Source organism: Acinonyx jubatus, chromosome A2, assembly GCF_027475565.1.
Source record: "Acinonyx jubatus isolate Ajub_Pintada_27869175 chromosome A2, VMU_Ajub_asm_v1.0, whole genome shotgun sequence".
Taxonomy (NCBI): Eukaryota; Metazoa; Chordata; class Mammalia; order Carnivora; family Felidae; genus Acinonyx; species Acinonyx jubatus.
In genome coordinates this window covers 84,443,021-84,468,993 of record NC_069383.1, presented here as the reverse complement: position 1 = coordinate 84,468,993, position 25,973 = coordinate 84,443,021, and the positions used below count along the sequence as shown (strand labels likewise).

General features: G+C 34.9%; 1 protein-coding gene across 12 annotated transcripts in view; it reads right to left on the bottom strand.

Moving 5' to 3' along the window:
• The window catches only part of MAGI2 (membrane associated guanylate kinase, WW and PDZ domain containing 2), a 1,320,050-nt gene that overhangs the window by 914,650 nt on the left and 379,427 nt on the right, over positions 1-25,973 (bottom strand). For all 12 annotated transcript variants that reach the window (XM_053218549.1, XM_053218550.1, XM_053218551.1 and 9 more), the window contains one exon: positions 25,141-25,257. In XM_053218549.1, coding sequence (XP_053074524.1) covers positions 25,141-25,257 — 117 coding nt within the window. The remainder of the gene's footprint in view (positions 1-25,140; positions 25,258-25,973) is intronic.

Genomic DNA, 25,973 nt, shown 5'->3' with positions numbered 1-25,973 from the left:
ATCTTAAGAAACTAAAAAAAATAAGCCTAAATCAAGAAGAAAAAAATTAGATCAGAAATTAATAAAAACTGAAACAGACAAATAAAAGAAAATTAACAAAACTAAAAGCTGATTTTTTGAAGATGAATAAAATAAATATCTAGCCAAATTAAACAAGGGAAAAAGGGAGAAGATGTATGTTACCAACATCAGAAAGGGAAAAAAGTGTCCTTACTACTGATTACATGGGCATTAAAAGGATATTAAAAGAGTAATATGAGAAATTCTATGCCCCCAAATTTGATAGTGTCAATGAAACTGACAAATGCATTGAAGACATAAACTATGGAAGTTCACACAAAAGGAAATAGCGTAAATAGATGTGTATCTTTAAAGAAATTAATCAATAATCAGTAACTTTCCAAAAATGACATCAGCCCCAAAATATGTTCCAGCTGTTTCTATGAGGCTAGCAATAATACAAAAACCAGATAAAGACATTACAAGAGAGAGAGAGAAAAAAAAAAAAGCTAAAGATCAGTATCTCATATAAACATAAATGCAAATATCAACAAAATTTTAAACAAATTGCATCCAACAATGTATAAAATGAGTTACAAACCACAGCCAAGTGTGATTTATTCCATGTATTCAAGGCTGTTTCAACTTTAGACAATCAATATACTCCCATATCAATAGGCTAAAGGAAAAAACAACAACAACAATTATGATTGTATCAGTTGCCACAGGAAAAAGCATTTACCAAATCCAACATCCACTCAAGACAAAAACTCTCACTAAAGTAGGAATAGAGGATAATTTCCTTAACTTGATAAAGAACATCTACAATATACCCACAGGAACACACATTTTGGTGAGAGACGGGACACCTTCCCCTTAAGATTGGTAACAAGGCAAGAATGTATTCTCTCACCATTCTATTAACATCATACTGGAAGTCCTATCTAGTGTAACAAAACAAGAAAAATATTTAAAAGCCATACATATGGGCACTTGCTGCGATGCATTGGATGTTGTCAGTAAGTGATGAATCATTGAACTCTACTTCTGAAACCAATATTGCACTGTATGTTAACTAAAATTTAAATAAATAAATAAATAAATAAATAAATAAATAAATAAATGCTACATAGATTTTAAAATAAAATAAGTAAAACTGTCCTTATTAATATATAGCATAACTGTTCATTGGTCTACATAGAAACACAAAAAAGCTACAGAAAAACTGAAACCAAGAAGCAAGTGTAGTGAGGTTGCAGGATACAAGGTAACATACATAAGTCAATTGCTTTTCTCTATAACAGCAGTGAATAATTTAAACTTGAAATGAAAATAACCACATTTGCAATAGCACAAAAAATGAAAAACCTAGGTATAAATCTGACAAAATATATACAGGATTTGTATGTGGAAAACTATAAAATGTTGATGAAAGAAATCAAAGATTTAAATAAATGGAGAGATATTCTGTGCTTATGGATTAGAAGAGTCAGTATTATTAAGATATCAATTCTCCCCAATTTAATCTATAGATTCAATGTATCACAAGCAAAACTTCAGCGAGCTGTTTTGAAGATATTAGGAAAATGTTTCTAAAATGTATTTGGAAAGGTAAAAGACCTATAATAAATTTCACAATACTGGAGAAGAACAAAGTTGGAGTGTTCACAGTAAACAATATTTGCAAGAAATGTGGAGATGGAAGAAATATGACGGACTAAGAGATTGTTAAATCCAAATTGGACCTCACTGCAAACAGCAACAACAATGCTAATTTGGGGATGCTTAAATGTAAGACAGGATTAAATACTAGGCATTTATAACGTAAAACATGGAGGGATGTAAACAGGGTTAAAATGGATTGGTTTCCATCAGATGAAGAACAGAAGTAGTAATCAGTGTCAGATTTTCAGATAAGTATAATAGTAGAATTTTAACAATAACTAAATATGGATTATTAGAACAGGTAAGATATTAAGCCACAAAGCAGGTCTCAAAGAATGCCAATCTTTTACAGGCCATTTACACCTACTGCACTAAAATAAAACATTTCCCCCAAATCTATTTTTTTTGGAAGAACACAGTTCTCTGTCAAAGAACTAGATAATGAATGCCCTAAAATATTTAGAACAAAATAAAAATGAGTATCATATATTAAAATTTGTGTAATGCAAGTAATACTTAGAAGGAAATGTGTAACTTCCATGCATTTAATAGAAACAAAGAAAGATTAAAAATTAATGAGTTCTGGGGTGCCTGGGTGGCTCAGTCGGTTAAGTGTCCAACTTTGGCTCAGCTCATGATCTCGCGGTCCGTGGGTTCGAGCCCCGTGTTGGGCTCTGTGCTGACAGCTCAGAGCCTGGAGCCTGTTTCAGATTCTGTGTCTCCCTCTTTCTCTGACCCTCCCCTGTTCATGCTCTCTCTCTCTCTCTCTGTCTCCAACATAAATAAATGTTAAAAAAATTAACGAGTTCTATTTTCAATTCAAATTTTAAATTTAAAAAGATGAGATAAAATCAAACATAAAAGAAAACATGAGGTAGGTATGAGCAGTAATTTATTAAATAGAAAACAAAGAAACTATACAAAAGGTCAGCAAATCAAAATACTTTTTTTTTAATATTTATTTTTGAGAGAGAGAGAGAAAGAGAGAGAGAAAGAGAGAGAGAGAGAGCAGGCACATGGGAGCACACAGGTGGGGGAGGGGCAGAGAGAGCAAGGGAGACACAGAATCTGAAGCAGGCTCCAGGCTCCAAGCTCTCAGCACAGAGCCCAACGTGGGGCTGAAACTTGTGAACCAAGAGATCACGACCTAAGCAGAAGTCAGAGGCTTAACCAACTGAGCCACTGAGGTGCCCCCCCAAAGTGAACTCAGCCAGAAAGTGTGGGGGCAGGTCTCCCAACAGAGCAAGTGTGACCCTAGGCACTGAATTCTTTACCAGGTAACACTTCTAAGACTCCTTTTTCCATTTTACTAAAGTGTAAAATAAACCCAGGGGCGCATGAGTGGCTGTTGGTTAAGCATCCAGATTCTTGATTTCGGCTCAGGTCATGACCTCATGGTTCACGGGATTGAACCCCACATCGGGCTCTGCACTGACAGTGTGGAACCTGCTTGGCATCCTCCCTTCCTCTCCCCCCATCTGTCATGTGCTCTCTCTCTCTTAAAATAAATAAATAACATTAAAAAATAAATAAAAGCCAGAGAATTAAATGACTTGACTTGAGTCAAAGTGCCATGTTTCTTTTATTTACTTATTTATTTTAATGTTGGTTAGTACAACATTTAAAAGTACATATGTGCCTTGCATTATATTTTATTGGACAGTTTTATATTTAGGAAATAAATTCAATTTGAAAGTGAAAAGAGTCAAATAGGAGATGGAGGTTCTAGCCAAGAGAGAAGTAAATTTTCTTACGTAGATACTATAATTTCCTAGGTATTAAGAAAAACATTGTTCTAATAATGCTCTTGTAATATTTTTAGGAGGGGGACTGGTAACTTACTCCATTTTAATCCTTTTAGATCAAGGATATTTTCTAAGATTAGAGTAGAATGTCCTCTTTGAGGATTTTTACAATCTTTTTCTATTACTCTGATCTTGATGTCTAGCTTTTGTGACAACTTCAATTTATACCCTTTGGTAGGCTGAATGATGCCGTCCCCGTCCCCACAAAAGCGTTGACATCCTAATCTCCAGAACCCCGGACTGTGTCAGTTCATTTGCAAAAAGGACTTGCAGATGTGACTGATTAAATTAAGGCTCTTGAAGTGGGCAGTTTATTCTAGATAATTTTGGATGGGCTCAAATATAACCACATGAGTCTCATAAGAAAGAATTAAGAGGGTCAGAGCCAGAGAAAGATTTGAAGATGCTATGTTTCTGGCTTTGTAAATGAAGGAAGAGGCATAAGATAAAGAATGAAGGCAGCCCCTAAAACTGGACAAGGAAGGAAGGAAATGGATTCCCCCTTGATTCTCTGGAGGGACTGTGGCCTTGCCAAAACCATGATTTCCATCTAGTGAAGCCCATCTTGGACTTCTGACTCTTGGAAATGTAGGATAATAAAGTTATGTTGTTTGAGCCATTAAGTCTGCAGTGATTTGTTCCAGCAGCTGTAGGAAAACGATATACCCACAAATTTTAGACTACTCTGTTCAGCCTCATCCTTATTCTCCCAGCTAATTGTTATGTCCTAGTCATGCCAAGAAATCATTCTACTTACTCCCATCATTACTACAATTTGCTCCCATAATTTACCCTGCTTCCTAAGACAATGCCTGACTCTTATCCATTTTCAATTTTACTTCATGTACTTTTCTACCCTTTCATTATGGCTAAAAACCCAGCTCCACAATTCCCTGGAGAGGTAAATTCCCTGGAGCACAACTTGATTCTCTAATGAATACCTTACCTTTTAATTATTTTAGTTTTTAAAAGCTGTTTAGTGTTCAAATGATATCAATTAGAGAGGTAATTTCTGAATGAGAATGTGCCTGCATTCAAATGCATTCAGCATTTGAAGTTACATAGTAATTACTAACCGTAAATTATTAAATTAATTATTTGCTTTCTCTATACTTCATATATATTTATAGATTACTTTGATTTTTCCAAGTATTTAATAGATACATGTATGTCAGAAATTAATATTTAAAAAGTAATTTTTTGCATTTGTATATTCTTTGCAGGTTAAAGGAATTTTTTCTTCAACGTTACATTTTTATGTAAGATTTATAAGTTTGCCAGGGAACAAATGAATATATTTATTATATCATTTAGCCTTATGGGTTCTTATATTTATATTTTTTATACACATTAGAAATAGGAAATAGCTCTACCATTTAGGATGTTGACTCATAAATTGATTATTTCTCTGCAGTAAAATAATGTACTTTTCAATTTTCAAACAGCACACACCTAAAGTTTTAAAACTCTAAAATCATTTCATACAGAGACAGTTACTGCTTCCTTTTTATAATCATTTTCTAAACAATATATTTCTAGTCTTGCAAATACTTATTCTTTCAAAACATAGGTCACTACTCTCAGGAATGAATTCTAAGGTAGAAATTACTTTAATCATTATTCCCAGTAAGTTTGGAAATTATAATGCTATATTCTTGGTTTATTATTGCTTCCACATATTTTTCTATATTTATTAATTTGTTTAGCTACTAAAAGTACCAAATTCTTTTAATTTAGTAGTCCTAATTATACTGTTTAGTAGAATTCTCACTGTGAGAAAATTATTTTTGATCTACAGATAATTCTTTTTTTATTTAAATTTTTTTTCAATGTTTACTTATTTTTGAGAGATAGAGTGTGAGTAGGGAAGGGGCAGAGAGAGAGGGAGACACAAAATTCAAAGTAGGCTCCAGGCTCTGAGCTGTCAGCACAGAGCCCAACGCAGGGCTCAAACTCACGAACTGTGAGATCATGACCTGGGCCGAAGTCAGACACCCAACCAACTGAGCCACCCAGGCATCCTGATCTACAGATAATTCTAAAAAGAAAATATTTATAATATCCAAGTCCAGTGTTTGAGTTGCCTTATTGATGTCTTATGAGTGACAAAAAAAAAAGAGAGAGAGAGAGAGAGTTAAATCAAGCAACAAAGTACTAGCCAACTGTGGGACAAGTAGGCTTTCACCATTCAAGTAAGGTTATTTTCATAACTCAGGCAGTAAGATTATTCCTTTTCATATGGCAAGCATTACTTCTTTATTATTATTATTACTGTTATTATTTATCATGGCTCACTAGTAGTTAAGTTTGTTTAAGCGAAGTGAGTTTGTTTAAACTAAATCTAAACTTTTAATCTCCATCTGATGTATGATGGAGTGGTTTTGTCTACAGCATTAGGAGACCTTATATAATTCTAAACTTAATCCTGGTGCTCCCCCGCCCCAAATATTCTTCTTTTAAGTCATGGCATAATAATTAGGAGAGGCTACAACAGCCTGCTGGATATATGTTTACTTTTAATTTAATTCTGATTTGCAGAACAGTTAATCATTGTATATAGCAAGGTCATCTTTGTTAATTCAATTGCATACATACATGAAGACATCCCTATAGAAGATTCCAGGTAATGCTTTTCCATGCAACTCAATCAGTCTTTATTGATGGCAGTAAACACTTTATCCAGATTGTATTTTGTCACAAACCATCAGTTACTGCACCGTGTTTATAAATTCTGTGATGCACATCAAAGGACACTTACAAAGACTAATGAAGAGTAGGCATTTTAAGAAACCAAAGCTGAAGCAATACTATTTAGCACTTAAAAGCCATTTTTCATTTTCAAATTACTTTTGCATGAATACTAATTAATCCTACAAGTACCATGAAGAAGGTAAGTAAAATTACAATCCTTCTTCTGGATATAAGAAAAATGAAGTAGAGGGACTAAGTTATTATCAATTTTCTATTTATCCCTCTATAATATATCTATTTAAATATCAGTTCTCTTCAAGTAAACATAAAAACAATGAAACAACAACAAAAACCCTTTGAACTCCAATTTGGTCTATTTGAAAGATCATCTATGGGAGATTGATCCACTCCTTCTCTGTGAAACTCATCATTCTGTTTGTTCTACTTCTTGCCCATTCCAACCAATTATTCCTTTTCAATCTAGTACCCTAGAGCTTAAAACAAAACAAAACAAAACAAAACAAACCTATAGCTGTACAATGTCCTTGTTGAAGAGGTAGACAAACTAAGGCAACTAGGTTTAAAGTGATTTAGCCAAAGCCTCAGAATCAGCACTAAAGTCCAGGTGCGCACAAATCTCCGTACTGTTTTCTACCATAAAACTGCATATCACACACTAAGGATGGATGTTTACTGTTTTGCATTTCTTCTAATTTTGTCTCTTGCTCCCTTATTGATTAATACCTCACTATGCCTTTTCTACTTCTGTGACTCAAGAACATACTCACTTGAGAGTAGATAGGAGTCAGGGAAAGGAGAGATCATGTACAGCTGGGTCAGTTCTCCCACATTGAGGATTATAGACAAACATATGCTGGAGCAAGGAATAAAGGAACAGTCCCGAAGTCTGGAGCATTTGTTATTAAACTGGAAGAACACTCAAAGAGTGTAAACTTTGAGGGCATTAATTTTCATAAAGAAGGCCAACACAATTTGTGTGGAGGATGAATAATGTGGCACTTCCTCCAACAAGGCAAGGAGGTGAAATTTTATTTTATAACTGCATGGCTTCATAAGTTTAGGCACTGGAAAGTGAGAATGATATTAATGAATTGGAAAAAAGTATAGATATAGGTGTGTTCATGAATACAAGTTTAATTGCTAAAATCTTTCAGGCAATAATTGATTTCAGGGAAAAGCACCCACTTATAATGACTATTACGTCAATTTAACAGCATTAATGCAGCTAAAATATGACAACTTAATGCTGATTATATTCCGTACGTGTTGATAACTATGCTTTCTAGTCTCTGCATGGAGCCTAATTGAAAAATGATTATCTTATGTTTAAGGTTTATCATTAACTACAGAATAAAGGACAATCTGGTACTTTTGTTTAATCCATAATGAACCAACATTCTAAATCACAGATTTATCTAAGTGATTAAAGTGATCAAGTTCAAAGTGCAAACTAGATAAAAATTTCATAGAACACTATAGAATCTTTATTTCCTCCTCTTTTTTCCCATTAATCATGTCTGAAAGTTTCTTCTATTATAGAAAGCAGAATAGCAATATGAATTTTATTAAAAAACAGTTTCATTTCTTCATTATTTTTAATAAAAGAAACAGCCAGCATGCCAAGTTGGAGTACTGATAAACAATGCAATAACATATGCTTTTCTTTTACTTTTTGCATGCATGGCAAAGGAAAAAAAAAGATTTATAATTGTATACCTTACTTATTTCCAAGAACTAAGCAAGGAATGAGCACACTTCGTCCTAGGATTCACTTTCACATAAAGGACATTTGGGTTTGTATTATTTAGAGTATTCTATGTTTCAATATAACAAATTAACTTCCAAATCTTAGTGTAATCCTCAATACTACAAGTTTTAGTCTGGCCTAAGTCCAATGTGGTTCAGGACAGTCTCTATTCTTCAGGTGTGTAAGCCAGCTAGAATATATAGCCATTAAGTTCACTGCAGCAGGAAAAGAGAGATGGAGGAAATCACATTCATTGCCCAGAACTAGTCATATGGCCCTAACCCAATGACAAAGAAGGGAGCAAAACATAGAGAAACTCATGATCTCTAATGAGCTCTACTTGAACTCTGTCACAATTGAGATGTGATTATTTCCAAGAAATTAAATCCAGACCAAGCAAAAAAGTTGGCTTAATTAAATCTGGGTAGTTTTTATTTCAGGTGAGCTCAATTTTAGCCATTAGCACAAAACCAGCAATATAATTATCTGCCAAATCTACAAAAGCCTAGGAAAAAGCAACTATTACAAGATAGAAATTTCATTTTGAACAAAAGTAGAAAATACCTGGAAACAAGCTCACTCTCTCTCTTAATCTTGCAATTAAACCCATTAATTAAAGTCCTGTGTTATTTTGCTTTTCTCCAGTGCTTAATTGATCTCCAATAAGCTTGGCTAGAAAGGTTGGAAGAGAAAGGTCAATAGACTTGAACAAAGTTTTACAAATTGTTGATACTTCATGTGGCAGTTGCTGAAAGCACTCTTTATTTGTCATGGAATGTCTAGTGCTCCATGGCTACAAATGAAGTGACCACTGTGCTATCACCACTCAAGAGTGGTCACAGGATTTTCTCTCAGGATGGCTATTTTGAATCAACCTCAAGGTATATAGTTAAAGCCAAGATATGGAGAAGAATGGATTAGAACTAGGGGGAAAATAAGATAAAAGGCCTAGGTAGATAGATGGTGACATAGAATAATTGACCTGGATCAAGGTGAATCAGCAGTACACTTTCAGGATTTGAAATAAACAGCAGAAAAAATTTGTTCTAGAACTCTGTGGTAGTGTATGTGCATAGGTGCTGTGTGTGTGTGTGTGTGTGTGTGTGTGTGTGTTTTCATTTCCAACTATGTCCAGTATAAGTATGCATGAACATCTGAGTAGAGATTGTTCTAGTGGAAAAAAAAGAGCTCAGGACATTTTATTTCATTGACTAAATGTCCAGAATAATTACATCAGTGCTAATTACATTGTTTAATAGTAGCAGTTGTGTTGCAACTTTAATCTTTCCTGTAAATAAAAACTACCTTTGCCCCCAAAGAATTGACTGTTAGATGAATTTCATTATGGTAGTCAAGGATTAACCACCTGTCATATTTTTATTACAGAAATATTTTGGGTTGTAATTATCTGTGATGTTTCATACACTAGTATGAAAAGTGCAAGAATCTCAAGGGAAGTGCTCTGATTTACTTGGTTGCTGCTAAATGAGGTTCATGAAACATTTTATTTTGCAGGGTTGATGGAAGGCATGATCATGCAATGGTGCTAGAAAGAAAAGAAAATCCTAGAGGCATGCATTTTAAAGACGTTACAGGCTATGAATTTGAGGTTGATCTTGGTACACCAAATTAAGAACAAAAACCTTAAAATGTTATTGATTCTGAAGGCATCCTTTCACCTTTCTATGTGCTCTCAGCAACAGGAGCTCTTGCACCGTACATCCTAGATTCCATACCTATCTCACTCTAAGGAGGCATTTATTTTATTTTATTTTTTGCCTGTACCCCAAATCCTTTCCTTCTGCCTTAGATACACATGGAATGGCAGGTGGTGGTGGTGGTGGTGATGGTGGTGGTATAATCTTGAGTAAATGGATTGGGTCCTCATGAAGGCTTTGTTAAATACCACTATTTCCAGCCTATATACTCTATCCTAACTCATCCCAGACTGCACTGATCTAAATTGCAACCACAGAATATTTCACCTGTTGTTGACTTTCTTCCACTCTGCACTCAACCTTTTCTCTCCTCCCTCCCTCCCTCCTCTCCCCCCCATCATCTACCTATAGTCATGTATTATGTATAGATTTTTATATGCTTTTTAAAAATGTTTACTTATTTGAGAGAGAGAGAGAGAGAGAGAGGGAGGGAGAGACAGAGTCAGAGACAGAGACAGAGAGTTACTGAGAGAGATACAGAGAAAATCCCAAGCAAGTTTTGCACTGTGAGTGTGAGCACTCACATGAGATTGAGTGGGGCTCAATCTCATGAACTGTGAGTTCATGATCTGAGCCGAAATCAAGATTTAGATGTTTGACTGAGCCACCCAGGTGCGTCTATATGCTTTCAAAGTTGAGTTGACATAGTGCATATTTGTCTTCATTCTTCCATCCATCCATCCATCCATCCATCCATCCATCCATCCATCCAATAAATGTTTACCAAATGCTTAAATAAGGATGGCCAAACTGGGTTGAATTCCAGCAGTCCATTTCTCACTTAATCCACCAAGTTATAAAATTCAGTCACTAACTATGAAAACCTAGAGAATCACTTTGGTCAGTACTATGGGAGATCAAGCACTGATAGCACACCTGATAACCAAAATGGAAAGCCCATTTATTAATTTACAATGAAAAATTAGTCTCACATGGCCTAGAATACCATATCTCCCTAATAAATACATAAGAGGTCTGTATAATCAGGTAGGCAGAACTCCACAAAAAATATATCATACACAGACTGATATATGACCAGATATAGTCAGAACTAGAGAAGCTACATAAATTGAATTTAATGGCATCATAACCTAAGACACATTTCACAGCAGGGTTGTGGTATTGCTTCTGGGACTCCAGTGACTGTCATTTAGCTTATTGTTATCATTCTCCTTGTTATGGCATCCTCGTCATTGTGACCAGGGAAGGTTAACATTCAGTGGTTATGATTTTTCTCTTCATGATACTTGACAGGGTCACTACCAACCCTTAACTACTTGACTCTTCTTCTATGTCACTTTGAGATACACTGTCACATTCTTTCTTTACAGTGTTGGTTCTCAACTGGGAAGATTTTTGCCTTCCAGGAGATATTTGACAATGTCTAGAGACATTTTTGGTTGTGACAACTCAGGGAGTGCAGCTGACATCTACAAGGCAGGAGCCAGGGATGTTGCTAAACATCCTACAATGTATAGGGTAGTGCCCATAACAAAAGAATTATTCACCCAAAATACCAATAGTGTCAGGGTTGAGAAACCATGCTCTCGCAATGTTATTATGATCAATCTGCTTATAGTATGGTTTTGTTTTCCTGGGAGCTATTCTGAATCCTAAAAGGGACTCTGGCAATCCTGTTTTCACCCGCTAAGTATAAATATGAAGTTTAACTAGCAACAAGGCAATGTTATTTTCCATTTTCAAGTACTTGATGACAAGTCACTGTATACTCATAAGTACTAACAATAACTGCTACTAGATTCATCTTCCTAAAATACAAGTCTGTCCCCTTGGGGAAACTGGGGGGCTGAGTCAGTTAAACATCCAACTTCAGCTCAGGTTGTGCTCTCACGTTTTGTGGGTTTAAGCCCAACATCAGGCTCTGTGCTGACAACTTGGAGCCTGGAGACTGCTTCAGATTGTGTCTCCCTCTTTCTCTGCCCTTCCCCCACTTGCGCACGCGTGTGCGCACTCTCTCTCTCTCTCAAAAATAAATAAACATTAAAAAATTAAAAAAAAATCAAAACAAGTCTGTCCCCTTACCATCCCTAGTAAGGACTGTTGTAATAATTGTCAAATTTATCAATCATTAACTTTTGCAAAGCACTGTTGTGAAAATCTTAATTTAATTTTCTCAATATTTCTATGAGGTAATTACTAGTTTCTCCCCATTTACAAATGATGAAAGTATGTCACAGAGAGACTACCTAGTTTATTAAGGTCACTTAGTTAGAAAATGCTACAGCTGGGATTTAAATCCAAGTACCTTACTGTGCTCTGTTATAGGACCATATTTGGTCTAGATGGGCTTTAATATGCTACAACAGTGGAAAGAATAAAGCTGAAACTCTTCTAATCAGCTTCATAGCACTCTAAATCTTCACCTTCTCTACTTCTCGACTTCCCTCCCAATACCTTGAAATATAGAAACCACCTCTACTTTTCTTGTGCACATTACCAGCACTGAGGGTTTTCTCAAAAGGTCTTCTCAACTGGAATGCCCTTCTGGCTCTTGCCACCTATTCAAATCTCACTTGGTTTCCAAAGGTGTGTTAATAAGGCTTGCATTTTCCTGAAGGACTGCCTGCCTGGCTGCTATAGTTCATAGTAATCTGACTTTTACAGTGCTTACTATTTTGAAGAAAAAGAGGCCTTTAAAATTTGGCCTCTATTCTGTGATAGATATGAGAGACAGCAATAAATATAAAATGAGACAGATAGAATAAAATAGATAAATATATTTGAGGATAGATCCAAACTAGGTTAAAAATTTATGTTCTATTTTTTATCACCTATGTGTGATCTTGGACTGAACTTCAATTTTCTATTTGTAACATGTATGTAATACCCCCCTGCACAGTTCTTATGTACATCCTCTTATTTTCCTGATGTAAGGGACTTTATGTCTTATATATATCATATATACATCTGATATATATATATTTACATATATGTATGTTATATATATATGTGATATATATAAATATATGTTATATATGATATATGTATGTTACATATATATTTATAAAAGTGCACATGAGATCTCTATATAAAGATATAGATACATGTACACTCATATGCACATCATGTTTTATATAGTAGACATAAATAAATATACGTGTGTATATATACACTACATATATACACATATATATACACATACATGGTGTGTGTGTGTATATATATATATAAACATATATATATATATATTTATTTATATACATATACACTACCTACATCTATACCTTTATTGTAATCAAGATCAAAGCCAAGTTTTAACTCTGGATCTGCTACGTATAAGCCAAATGATCTTGCGCTACTTACTTAATTTGTTGAGACTCATTTCTCTTCTTAATAACGAAGAGAGCACTTATGGGCTAACAGGCTACATGCTTGATACAACTCTAGGCTTCCTGGTAACACAGGCAGGGATGGACCATCACAATAGTCCCTAACTACCTCAGGCTCTATTTACAGTCAGATTTCCACTGAGGAAGCCGTGATCCATTGTTCCCAGTCTAAGGGCTTTGATCAGAGATTCCAAAGGATCTAGATTTATTCTAGGATAAAAAATGTACACTTCTAACTAGTAAATGTGACTAAGTTTACCATCACAGGGCAATAAAAAAAAAACAACTTTAGTTTTTCAGGGATTGCCATGATATTTGGTATTCTTTCTTTCCTTCTTATTCCTGCTTTCTTTTCTTCTTATTCTTCTCCCTACTCATAAGAAATCTAGAGTATGAATATATAAGGGCAGATGAGAACAGAGTTCCCAAAACTGGATTCATATTGCTCAGTTGAGACCCTCCTTGGTCTATTTTCCATCAAATGCAACAATCTAGTCATTATTGTTAAACAAAGATGAATTAACTTAGGTTTTCTAATTAATAATTCCCCAAAGTCTTGAATCTGGCTATATGCCTTAACTGTAACACAAGGTCATTATTTTCCTTAGCTACTTTTGTACATTATGTGTACTTATCTATAAAATGAGAAAAATGATATTTGTTTTCCTATATTTGAACTGTGGTAAGGATTAATCCCTAGAGAAGAGGACTCATGTTTTCATCAGTCCATATTTTCAGCACTGAACTAGTCATATGCACATAGTAGCTCTCAATGTTAGTTAAACTGAATTAAAATAAGTTACAACATATACAAGTTTATAAACTTATAATCTCTTCAAATTTAACACATTATTACCTATGTTAATGACACTTTGAATTAAGTCATGCTTTTTACAACTAATGCATTTGAAATATAACTTTTTATGATTATATATGTATTCAGAAGGAAAATAACATTTAACCTACAGAATAAATGAAATTAAATTTTTATATTTGTATCAGGGAACCAGACGTCTTTTTTTTTTTTTTTTTTTTTCAAAACTAATGTTAGGTCAATATATTGTCTTAAATACAAGTTCTCCAAATGTACTTCTTTTTTCCTTGTATGTACATTTTTTATGTGTTTCATTCTACCAAAAGACTCCTTAATGAATTTTGAGATAAAGAAATGATGTTGGGACCTACATAAAGCTACCAATGTTGACCTCCGATCAAAGATGTTGTGCCACATAGTGCAGGAAGCATCTTCTTTCAAAACATAATTAATTTTCTGTAGTGCTTCAAATAAAATATTCAACTCCTCACTTTTAATTAAGATTCCTTTTCTTGCTCCCAGTTTGAATTATGTTCTGAAAGCAATTTTTGTCAATTGCTTTTTCATGTGAGAAATATAATTATGAACTAAATTTTGTTAGTGTCATATTCATACTTTTTAATAATAAAGCTGTGAATAAAAAATGAACAAAGACTCATACACACATTTAAAATGTCTCATTCTATAAGTACAGTAGAACGGTTCTAGAATACACTGGTAATGCATAAGTATCTTGGTTTTCTAAAGAACAACTACATCTCTCTGGCAGTTTTTATATAATCAGAATACGTTGAATCAATCATTAGGAGCTTGAGTGTAAGGAGAAAAGTAAATCTTTGCTTTAGAAAGGTACTGTAAATCTTTTTACTAATGTCTAATAACAATGATTTATATTGTTAGTATTTGACTATAGATTCATGAAAAAGGAATTTAAAACTTAGAGCCATCTTTAAAAAGTAATGAATTTAAGACATGGATACTACATGCCTCTTGGGTTATGGAAAAGAAAGATGCTTAAAGGTGACTTTTTTCTTTCACGCCAAAGTCTTGGAGATACAGTGTTTTCTGTAGGAGGGTCTCCGTGTCCATTCTCTAGATTCTGAAGTGTTATGAGTAATTCTTAGTGGTTGAGGCCATGGTTGCAATTTCTCAGTTCTGGCTTCATGAACCATAGCTGCAGGCCCCTCAGAGGTAGCAGTTACCCTGGGTGGGCAGTTCTGTATTGTTTATTATTCCTGAGGATTTATTCTACAGCCCTCTTCTCTAATTTTCTAGCAAATTTTTAAACAGCTCATTTCCTAAATTTCTTCCTCCTTGCATGGTTTTGTTTCCTGCCAAACCCCAAGTGACACATTAGGTACTGTTTTGTTTTATGGAATAGAAAAACAACAACAACCAAATTATTTGACACCGAAAGCAATAAGAAGAGATGAGATCTTGACAGAAGTTAAGCTTGCCTGCCTACTCATTGGCTCTCTAACAACTGAAGTTTTCTTCATGGATACTAGATATCACTGTGCATATGAATCTGGATCCCTTCAGTCAGAATTGGGGCATTCTCCCAGAAGCCAAGGAGGATCTGTGAGCATATGTGCACATCTCAATCCCATATGTTCCTGGTGAAGGGATCAAACAAGTTGTGCCACATTGTATCACCATGGAACTATGCTCAGAGAGCTAGTCAGAGGATTTGGGAACTGAGAAGCTGTCACCGTACTGGGCTACAAGTGACATCTGAGTCAGTGGAGCACCAGTTACACTGAGATGGCAAAGCAGTGCTTCCTTTCAGTAGAAAAAGGACCATTTTTTCCCATTAAAATGTTATGAATTCTAGAGCAAATAACACAGTTGTCTATGTTTTGGTTACTTCCACATAGGAACAGAGGAGGGCATGCCACTGTTGAATAATAACAATCAGCTACTGACCTGGGTCTTTCCAGAGCCTTTATAGGAATAATACCAATGGGGCTCCTGCATGGCAGTTGTGGGAATAAACGTGTGATTTAAAGGTCTTATATAATTCACTATCTATTTTCATGGTTTTTTTTTTCTACTTTTATGGAAACATTAGGTAAAAAATACAGATACACATCTAAGCAGTCTCCTATGTTTTACGGCCTACCAAAATTTGTTCAGAACTATAGGGGTGGGGCGCCTGAGTGGCTCAGTTGGTTAGGCATCTGACTTCAGGTCATGATCTTATGGTCTGTGGGTTCAAGCCCCACGTTGGGCTCTGTGCTGTCAGCTGAGAGCCTGGAGCCTGCTTCAGATTCTGTGTGTCTGTGTGTGTGTGTCTCTCTCTGCTCCTCCCCCACTCACGCTCTGTCTCTGTCTCTCAAAAAATGAATAAACATTAAAAAAAAAAAACTATAGGGGAAATCAGAGCTATAGTGACCAAGGATGTGACATCGTACATCTGATAAATGGGCTTTGACATCAGACAGATCTAGATACTGGAATTCCTCATCACCGACTCAGCAGCTATGGTCTGGGGAGGAACTCTTAACCTCTCTAAGCCTAAATTTCCTGGTTTGGAAAATGGGAACCACAACACATTTCTAATAGGATTGCGAAACACAAAGGCATTATTATAGTCGTTGCATGTAGATGGTTGTTAAATGTTAATTAATTCCCCTCCCCCACCCTAACTCCAACCACCACCTTCACACTGGTTTGCAAAAGAAATACTTTTATAAAATGCCAAAGTGAGGAACTGGGAACTTTTGTAAATACCTGTTTATAGAGGTTTTTGTAGTTAGAATTTTAGATTTAGATTAGAATTCAGAGTAAAGTTTAGAAATTAAAGAAAGCTTTTATATAATGTAGAGTTATTTGCATATTTTATCTCTCTTCCTATGATAAGGCTAATGGTTTTAGTTATTGGAATAATATATTTATTGATTTTTTTCTCCCCTTAGGTATCTAAATATTCCAATATTTCTGGCAATAACATTCTAAAGAAAAGACAGTTTGGTATTTAATTGATTAATGGCCAGTCAAGAGCCTCCTGTCAAGATGAATTGACTTGAAGCTAACCAATCAACAGACCTTAACTTGAAAACCTTCATGATAATTATATATATAATTTTTTTTTTTTTACCATAGGAATTTCTGTCCCTATCTGCTTGGCAAAAACGTGTGTTTTCTATCAATGGAACTCCATTCATACTCAGTAGATACCTTGCAGTTCTTTGCTTTTCCTCTTTTTCTATCCCAGGAGCATCTCGCGAATCCCTTTGAATGCACCCTTATGGTGCTTATAACTCCCCAGAACTTCTACTAGAGAGTTCTTCTCATGTAGGGTGTGGGCTGGGAGTCAGATCCACCCGGGATAGAATTTCTGTTCCTCCACTGAGTTAGTGCACAGTGTCTGGCCTGTTACCTAATGTCAGAGCTTCGCTTTTCCCATATGTCTGCAAAGGTGGGGTAACACATTAGAGAGATGCTGTGAGGATTCAATTAGATAGTGTAAAAAAAACCATTTCTTGCACATAGGAAGTATTCAGCAAATGATGGCTGCAATTTAATGAACACTTCTGGTTGATATTCATGAAGTCCAATACCTAGGACTGGTCTTGCCTGGGCACTCATCAACCATTCCCCCACTGGGAATGCTAAGATGAATCGCATTCAGGATATGCAATCTCAGCTTTCCTGCAAATATTTAGGCCCTTTAGTGATCTGCAGAGTTGTTCATCAGTGTCAGACAATTAAAAACCGGAGACAAGAAATCAGAATTCCTACCCCAAATGGGAGAGAACAGATATACATAGCTTTGCACTGGGTTCCCCAATTCAGTCTTTTCTTTGAAGGACAAGTTGAGAAGTTATCATTTATGCAGACAAGTGGGTTGTGTGGAGCAGTAGGTAAAAGTCTATCTTCATTCTGACAGAGCTTCTGCAGATACTTGCTGAGTTTATGTGCATAAAAAGTAATATCCCTGAAAGTTAGCATTTCAGTAAGAAAGCTTGCAACAGAAACTGGGAAACTAACTGAAAATTGACCCTATACTAAACATCTGACATGCCTACCAAAGATAGGGTTTATGGGTACTTTTTAATTGAATTGACTATCAATCCTACCTCACTTTTACCTTTTAATTATCATGAGTGAGAAACCCTACTGACTCTCCTAAATTTCTCATCTGTTCTGTAAAGACCGCACTCAGCACTGCTTTAACTTCCCATTAGTTAGAGCTATTTGAGCATCCACCCAGCGCCATTCACTTGCATAAGACATTTATTAAAGTTCAACATTGGGAGATACTATATTTCATGTTTAAATATCTTATCGTAAAAATTGCAATCACATTTTCACAACAATACACCTCATGCTTCAGAAGTCTTTATGTCACATCTCAACTCATTACACATTCCGAAGGAGGAGAGCAATTTTAAAAGCTTTGTATTTCTCATTATGCTTATTTACCCATCACTTACTAAAACTGGACCATATTTCAGAGTTTCATGAATAGTGAAGGCAGATTTCAAGGAACATCAGACTTATGATGGCACCCTTAACTTGACATTCATAGAAAAATCTGAAAGTACACGCATGGCTGGTTTTATCCAGAACTGCACTTAATTTAAACCCAGCTTTTTATTTTTCCCTGAAGTGTCTGCTGTATTTGATATATCTTCAGTTTCCATAAGCTGTTTACACCTGCTCAATATCAAGGGCATTCCATACTCAGAATAATTTAGGCCAATTTGATGAATTGATTTGAATAACAATAATATAAAGAAAAGTAAGCCAGCAGAATCAGAAAACCACAGCATTTTAAGAGTAGAAAGAGTCACGTTAGAGTTATTTCTTTCATTCCCTACCCACCCAAAAGGTAAGGCTTTTGCCAAGGTCCTATAGGTAGTTAGCGGCAGAGCCTAGACTAGAACCAATTGCTCTTAATTCTTAGATGAGTGCTCTTTCCATAGCACCATGTTGTCAAATAAGGAAAAACCAAGGGTTATCACTACTCACCAAGCTCTAGCAATGCTGAGCTGAAAACTGTGAATAACTCTGACTAGTGCACTGGACATTAGAATATCAGTAACCACAATTAGTATTCCTTTCTTGTTCTTTTGGACAGATGCATCTGAATCAGAAATTGAGGGTTCTACTACAAATTTACAGCCTTAAAGTCCCACAAGAACACAAATATCCTTGCCATCTGCCTACAGCTTTTCCTTCAGCCTATATACTAGTCAGCAGACTTTGGAAACTTGAGTAGGTCTGAACCTGACAGAGTCTTAATTCTTTCTATTCAAAAAGTGCAGTGGCATGCAATGAGATATGTTGACCTCTTTATATCCAACTGGGTTACAGTTTTGAAGTCTGCAGGGAGCAGGTTCTGGAAGATGAGCTGTTTTCCACTGACTGTGATTACTGGCTTTTCTGGAGGTGGAAAAAAGGCTTCAAGCACTCATCTCCAATTCTTCCCCGGGCCAGCTGCTGGAGCCACTGAAACCCAAGAGCATGCATACCATCTGCCTACTCCATCCGTGGTCTGCAAACCCAAGTTTCCTATGAAGAGTCACCCTCTTATAAAAAGGAAAGAAAGAAATACAAACCAAAAAGAGAAAAACCAAGAGGAAAGATTGGCTCACAGTCACACACAAAAAAGCTGATCAAGTCAGGGCAAAGAGGATTTTATATGGTTTGGAAGATTAGTAAGGCTGCTCACTGTTGGTATTTGTTGCTTTTTTGTACCAGATATGTTCCTTTATTCAAAAACTAGTGTCCTGTGGTGTCAAATGGATAAATCAATACAATCACTTCTAATGTTCCTTGACTTTCCTTTTAAGTAAAATTTTGAAGCCATTTCTCTCCTGGAGAGTACTCTGTCAACCAACCCAATGAATGTTACTATCTGACTGGGAAAGATACATTCATTTTGTTCAATGTGAAAAAGAAAAAGAAAAATGTATTGTACTTTCATGTATATGACATGAAGCTAGATCTTACTATTCTCAGTGATAAGGAGCAGAGAGTTAACCTAATAAAGCTTTCTATAAAGTAATAAGACATTTTTAACAAATGTACCACTCTGGCATACATCTGAATGAGTAAATGAGTAGAATCCTTTCAAGTATTTGTACTGCTCAGAAGCTTTTGAAATTTTTCTTTTGAGCTAGCTTTCCAGGGCAGTTTATAAATCTCTCAAGATACTTAGTTTCATTTGTTTATAGATTTCCTTCTTCTTTGGTCCACAATGCTGATAACCATAGTTATTCTCTAGTAACCCTATTCTTGATACTTAGCACCAAATATAATTAGGCTGTTTAAAAAAAATAAAATTCATTTTCAAAGAACAAAAATCCGGCAACTTGATTCTGAAATAATTGCAAAAGAACATGATTCATACACTAAAAGCAACATTAAAAGGAGCTTCTAAATTGGTGATTCTTAATTTGAAGTAATAAGGCTAAGGTTGAAACAGATATATAATCTACATTGGTTGCAATATGTTGGCTTAAAATTTAGTTGGATCTGATATCTCTATTTCTATGCCTGCATATCTACCTGTAATTCAACCTACTATTGTAGTCCATGAGTCTACACTGTTTAAAGATATTTGGAGTCCTTAATTATGTTCTTGATCACTTCAACTCACAGAATTTCAAGTCATTGGAATTTTTGTTTTCTTTTTTTAGTAATATAACGGTGACACAGGTTGATGTCACCATCCTTTCTTAGCACATGCTTAGAACTACACCTTCATGATGAAAATTACAAATAACTAGAAAGATTAATTCATGCCCACAAAAACATACTGCCTTGTTGAATATTAAAAAAAAATACCATATAAGCTTTAAAAGTACTGATGCGCGCTTAAGAATTAAAATCATATTCCCCCATGCAGTATACTAGAAAGTTCTGCCCTAATTTCAGACTTTTTTTAAATTTCAGACTTTTTAATACATATGTAATCACCAGCTTCTCTTCTATAGTCCTCTCTGACTATAGTCTAATATAATTAGGGGAAAGGGATATTGATCCCTTTGCATAGCTACACCTTTTGGTGTGTTGGTAACTGCTTTTCTTAAAGGGAAACCAATTCCATAACTTTTAAAGACCCCATTTCTATTTGCTTCTCCATGAAATATAATTTAACATAACAGAAAAATTTTTAAAATATATATTAGTAATCTTACAAGTTTATTCTTGATATTGCTTCTTTTTAACATGACTTAGTTTGTACTAACTTGGTGCTTAAATATGTAGAAACATCATTGTGAGTTACACCCCAATCAGCTCTTCCATAAAAGTAATTTTTTTTTATATTTTAAAACTATGTTTTTCATTTTATTCACTTTTTATGGACTAGTTTTAGATATTTAGTTTTATTGATTTTCGTCTTTTACTTGGTATACGTTGGTATTTCTTTTGGCTTCAAATACATTTAAAATATTTCCTAATAAGACCATCTCACCAAATGACAAAGTATGAACTTGAGAGAGCAGTTTAATTTTAACTACCTTCCATTTCATTTTGAAACTTTAAAAATTGGTCATTGAAGTTCTCCTTCATGGCATCTGGTATAATGGGGAAAAAAAAGTATCTGGAATTTATATCTATGCTCATAAATGCCTTGAAAATTAATTTGTGTCTCTAATAAATACTGGATAGAGAAGACCAGCATTTCATCAATAAATGAAAATGGTTATATCTTTTTTCCTCATGGTTAGGAAGCATAGTCAATTTAACCATGGTTGATTAGACTCAAGAGTTAACTATATGCAATCTTTATGCACAGTAGAATACTAAAACAAAAATAAACTCCATTTTTAAGTGTTTAAACACTTGAAAATTAATCCAATGTTTTTCTGTATTAATTCCATTAAACTCCCTCATATATGTTTGAACCTATATTATCCAAACAACAAGCCATGCTGCCTTAACTTTGCACATTTACCATGATACAATTAAATAATCTTGCTAATCTCTAAATAGATGCTACTAACTTAGTGCTTCTGAAATTGTCCTTTGTATTGTATTAAAGTAACTGAAATCCCATTTGATGTATGTTCTGAACTTTTCCAAGTCCTGGTTAGTCTTTATCACATTCCAAATTACAACAGTTTTGTCTCATGATTATTTACTCATGTCTCCTGAAGTTCCCTTACATAAAAATCCTATCTAGCCTGAAATCTAATGGTAGAAAGATTCATCTACAGTATTTAGTTTTTAAAAATCAACTTTCATTTTAGGACACCAGGATCCTCTTAAGACTTTTATCCCCCATAAATCATACAACTAGCAATGAAAAGACACATATTTAGGTACAAATTGAGGTCTTTAATATGTAAATCATGTGATGGTTTATGTTTTAGAGAAAATATCAAGAATTAGTTCCTAAGGATCTTTTCTTCCTGATTCATTTTCAAAGAAGGATGAACTGATCTCATGGGAGCTTCTGTGTGCATTCACAGAAGTGTGTATGCTCATGTTCATTATATGCCCAACAATACTGTCTCTGTGACCAAGCCCTGCCTTTCAAGACTAGAGACACAGCTTCAAAAAATATATTTTTGAAAAATCAGGCCCTGAGATATGGTTCTGGACAAATGAAAAGCCTAAATACAGTCAACTTTGTTTATGGGGCAGGGAACAGACTGATGAGATTTTATATTATTTACAGTTAAGGTCCATAAAGAGCTAGACTAACCACCTCCCTCCCTCACTTAGCTTGGAAATCAACCAGAAGCTGGGCCCATATTCCCTTCCAGAGAGGGGTACAGGAGCCAAGTTGGCCACAACTGAATTTGGCTGGGTATATGGGGGTTTGTGAGGGGAGAGTGTCTCTGGAGCTCTCACCCAGAATCTTCTTATTCACTAGACACCAAGGAAATCCAGTGCCAAGACTGTTTCTTTCCTCCTAGTCATAGTTACTGGCGGTGGAGTTAGCAGAATTATTCAGTTGGGTCTTGCCTTATAAAAATAGTTAAGCCACCCTCACATAGTTACAATGGACTACAATTTGTTTTTTCATGGAGTTATCCAGGACCTATTCTTGGAGCCATTTATCGACCACACAAGAGGCATACGTATTAATGTATGCATTTGTAAGAGCAGTGACATACTCTTCAGTAACATCTATTCCTTTTATGGTACTGGGTATATGAAAACCAATGAGAATTTTTTGACCAAAGAAAATATGTTACAAACATCACTCCGTAGCCAAGACCAGTAGATATGCTGGACACACATGTAAGATTCCAAACAAAGCCAGGACTTTTTACATGACTGACACATTTTTGCTGCATATTCTTTGAATATGTCTGAACATTTTATTAAAAGATATACTGAGTGAAGATGGTAGATTGTGTAGGTCCAGTACATCAGTATAAAAGTAATTAGAGATAATATAAGTCAGACTCATCACTATCTTAGATGTTTTTTTCACTTTTATGCCAAGTTAAGAGCATCCTTAATGAATGGTATTACTCCAACTGGCTATTAGGAGTAGTGGCTACAAATTCAAAGAATAATTGTTTGATTATAATATTCAGATTCATTGAATTTCTAATCATCTCCTTTATAAGAGCTATTCAAGGAATTCTAATTGAATTTATGACCTTGTACTGAAATCACATCATGAAACTCTTTATGTTTACTCATATAAGCCTAGTTATTTTACCCTTATATTTATTTTTCCTTCATAGTATTTCTTTTGCACTCTAAAGAGAGATGACTTATTTAAGAAGTTAATTAACTAATGCAAAATTTATCCCTATTATCTACATATTTAATTAAGACTTCTTATTTATGTCATCGCCTTAGCAAGGACTACAAGTATTCCTGAATGTCAGCCTCTTATCTATTTCTCTCAGCTTTTAAACATAATAAAGTGCCCAGATTCTTTATTCAGTATTTCAGATCTCCTTTCTTTCATGTCACAAAAGATAAATGCACATGGCTGCACTGACAACATCACAGCTTTGAAAATGCGTCCACCCGTTACCTTATAAATAGTTCAGTCACTTACTTTAATCCATCTTCCTCTGGCCATCACTCTAATGTCAAACTTACAAGTTTAAGAATGCACTTTTCTCAACTTCTAGTTTCAAAGCAAGAGCCCAAAAGTCTATTCACTTCACTAACACAAACTGACAGGGGTAGCATTTGGACTGACAAGATGTCAATCAGTAAGCATTCTCATTTAAGAATATGTGATAGTGGTGCCCTGGCATTTTTGTTTTGATGGTATTTGGTGTTAACAATGGCAAAAGTCTACCCCTCCTAAGATGTGCGTAGGTAAAAAGGGTTGGGTGCTGAATTATCCATTTCACTTCTCTGTGTGTTTTCAACAGTTCAGTATAATAATCCATGACCTATGCCTTTTGCATAGTTCTGGTAGTTCAAGACACCCCCTATATATATATATATATATATATATATATAGAGAGAGAGAGAGAGAGAGAGAGAGAGCCAAGTTTTTCTGTCTTTAATGTCAATTTTCCAGAGCCCATAGCTTTGAGTTTATTAAAATTCAGAGCAGTGCTAAAACAAAAGAAATACACACAACACAGAGTTTCTGGAGAGACTGGGAAGTCTCTGAGGATCATGGGACTTGAAGGAAATGGATTTTGATATCTACCTAGGATCTAGGACCTGACTTGAAAAGTCCTTGAATTGTCCTACAGTTAATACAAGATTCTTAAATAAGCTGACAGGTACTAAAAAGTTGATGTGTGAATTTTATCATTTGACTGGGTCCTCTCTTTTGAAGTAGCACCTGCTCATAATCAGAGATTGTTGTTCTGTGGATTTCTATAGGTTGCATATGAGACATGTGTACCCAACACTCAACATTATCACTTTCTAAGAGTTACAGACATTTAGCTTTACTTTTCAATGCATGAGTTTCTTTTCACTTGTGAGGATCCCCTGCTGCAAACCAGAGATGAGGCTGGGAGTTACTGGGTAGATTCTATTTACAAAATAGCTGTTTCAGCTAATAAATTTAATTTTCATTCTCCTGTTTCGCAGTGTGGAGTTCTACCCCAATCATGATTCATTCTAAATCATCAACATCCTGCATTAGAGTTCATATTTATCAAAACTAATTTAAGAAGTAAGACAGGCTTTGTAGCTTGACAACTGCAAGTTTCATCTGGCTACAACATCATCACAAACCACACAATGGTAGTTAAATTTTTTTCACTTAAAAATTCCATATCTCAAAAAAAATCCATATCTCAAATCAATTTTGTCCCAAAGTCCACCATAAAAAATTAGTGCAATTTAACTTTTCTTTTAAATAATAGACATATAGGTGAACACTTATCTTTTAACATAGAAAGACAATAATGTTGTCTGTTGTACTCACATGGCACTGTGCGGAGGTAGAGGTTGTCACGAATGATTTGCTGAAGTTCGTGATCCACAGAACCCTTCTGAAATCGTAAGTTGAGGTAGTGACGAAGATCCTTATCAACAATTCCTCCTAGAATGATAAAGTTTCTTAATGAAGGATGCTGGAAAATAAGTTTTAAGTATGTAATTTGATTCTGTCTTAAATATACTCATGAACCCATTTAAACACTTATCTGCATAATAATAAAAGATAAGATTTACTGAGATAATTGTCAGGTCTGTGCTCAGCATTTTACAAGGCATTCTTTAAATTATTTTTCATTTAGAATGAAGTCTGTATTATGTCAAAAGTTATGTGTTACTCCTGAACTAATGTCACAGTATATCTCATAGCACTGCTGACAAAAAAGATACCCACGCACTACCTCCATTGTCCCTTTCCTCCTAGGCTCTGGTAGGCACCATTCTACTTTCCATCTCCATGAATGTGACTGCTCTAGGTATATGATATAGGTGGAGCCATATAATATTTTCCCTTTAGTTACTGTCTTATTTCACTTAGTATGTCTTCAAGGTTTGAGAAGATTTTTAAGTTATTCAAAGTTACTATGGATTTAGATACAGTGATTTGAAAAGTTAAAAGAATAAAACCTACACAAATATTAATGTTTCATTCCCTTTATATAATAAATCAAAATAATTTTTTAAAGTGTGTGTGTATGAGTTAATGTTATTTTAATTATTTTTTTAAGTTTATTTATTTAATTTGAGAGATAGAGAGAGAGAAAGAGAGAGAGAGAGAAAGAGAGAGAGAGAGAGAGAGCATGTACAGGAGGGGCAGAGAGA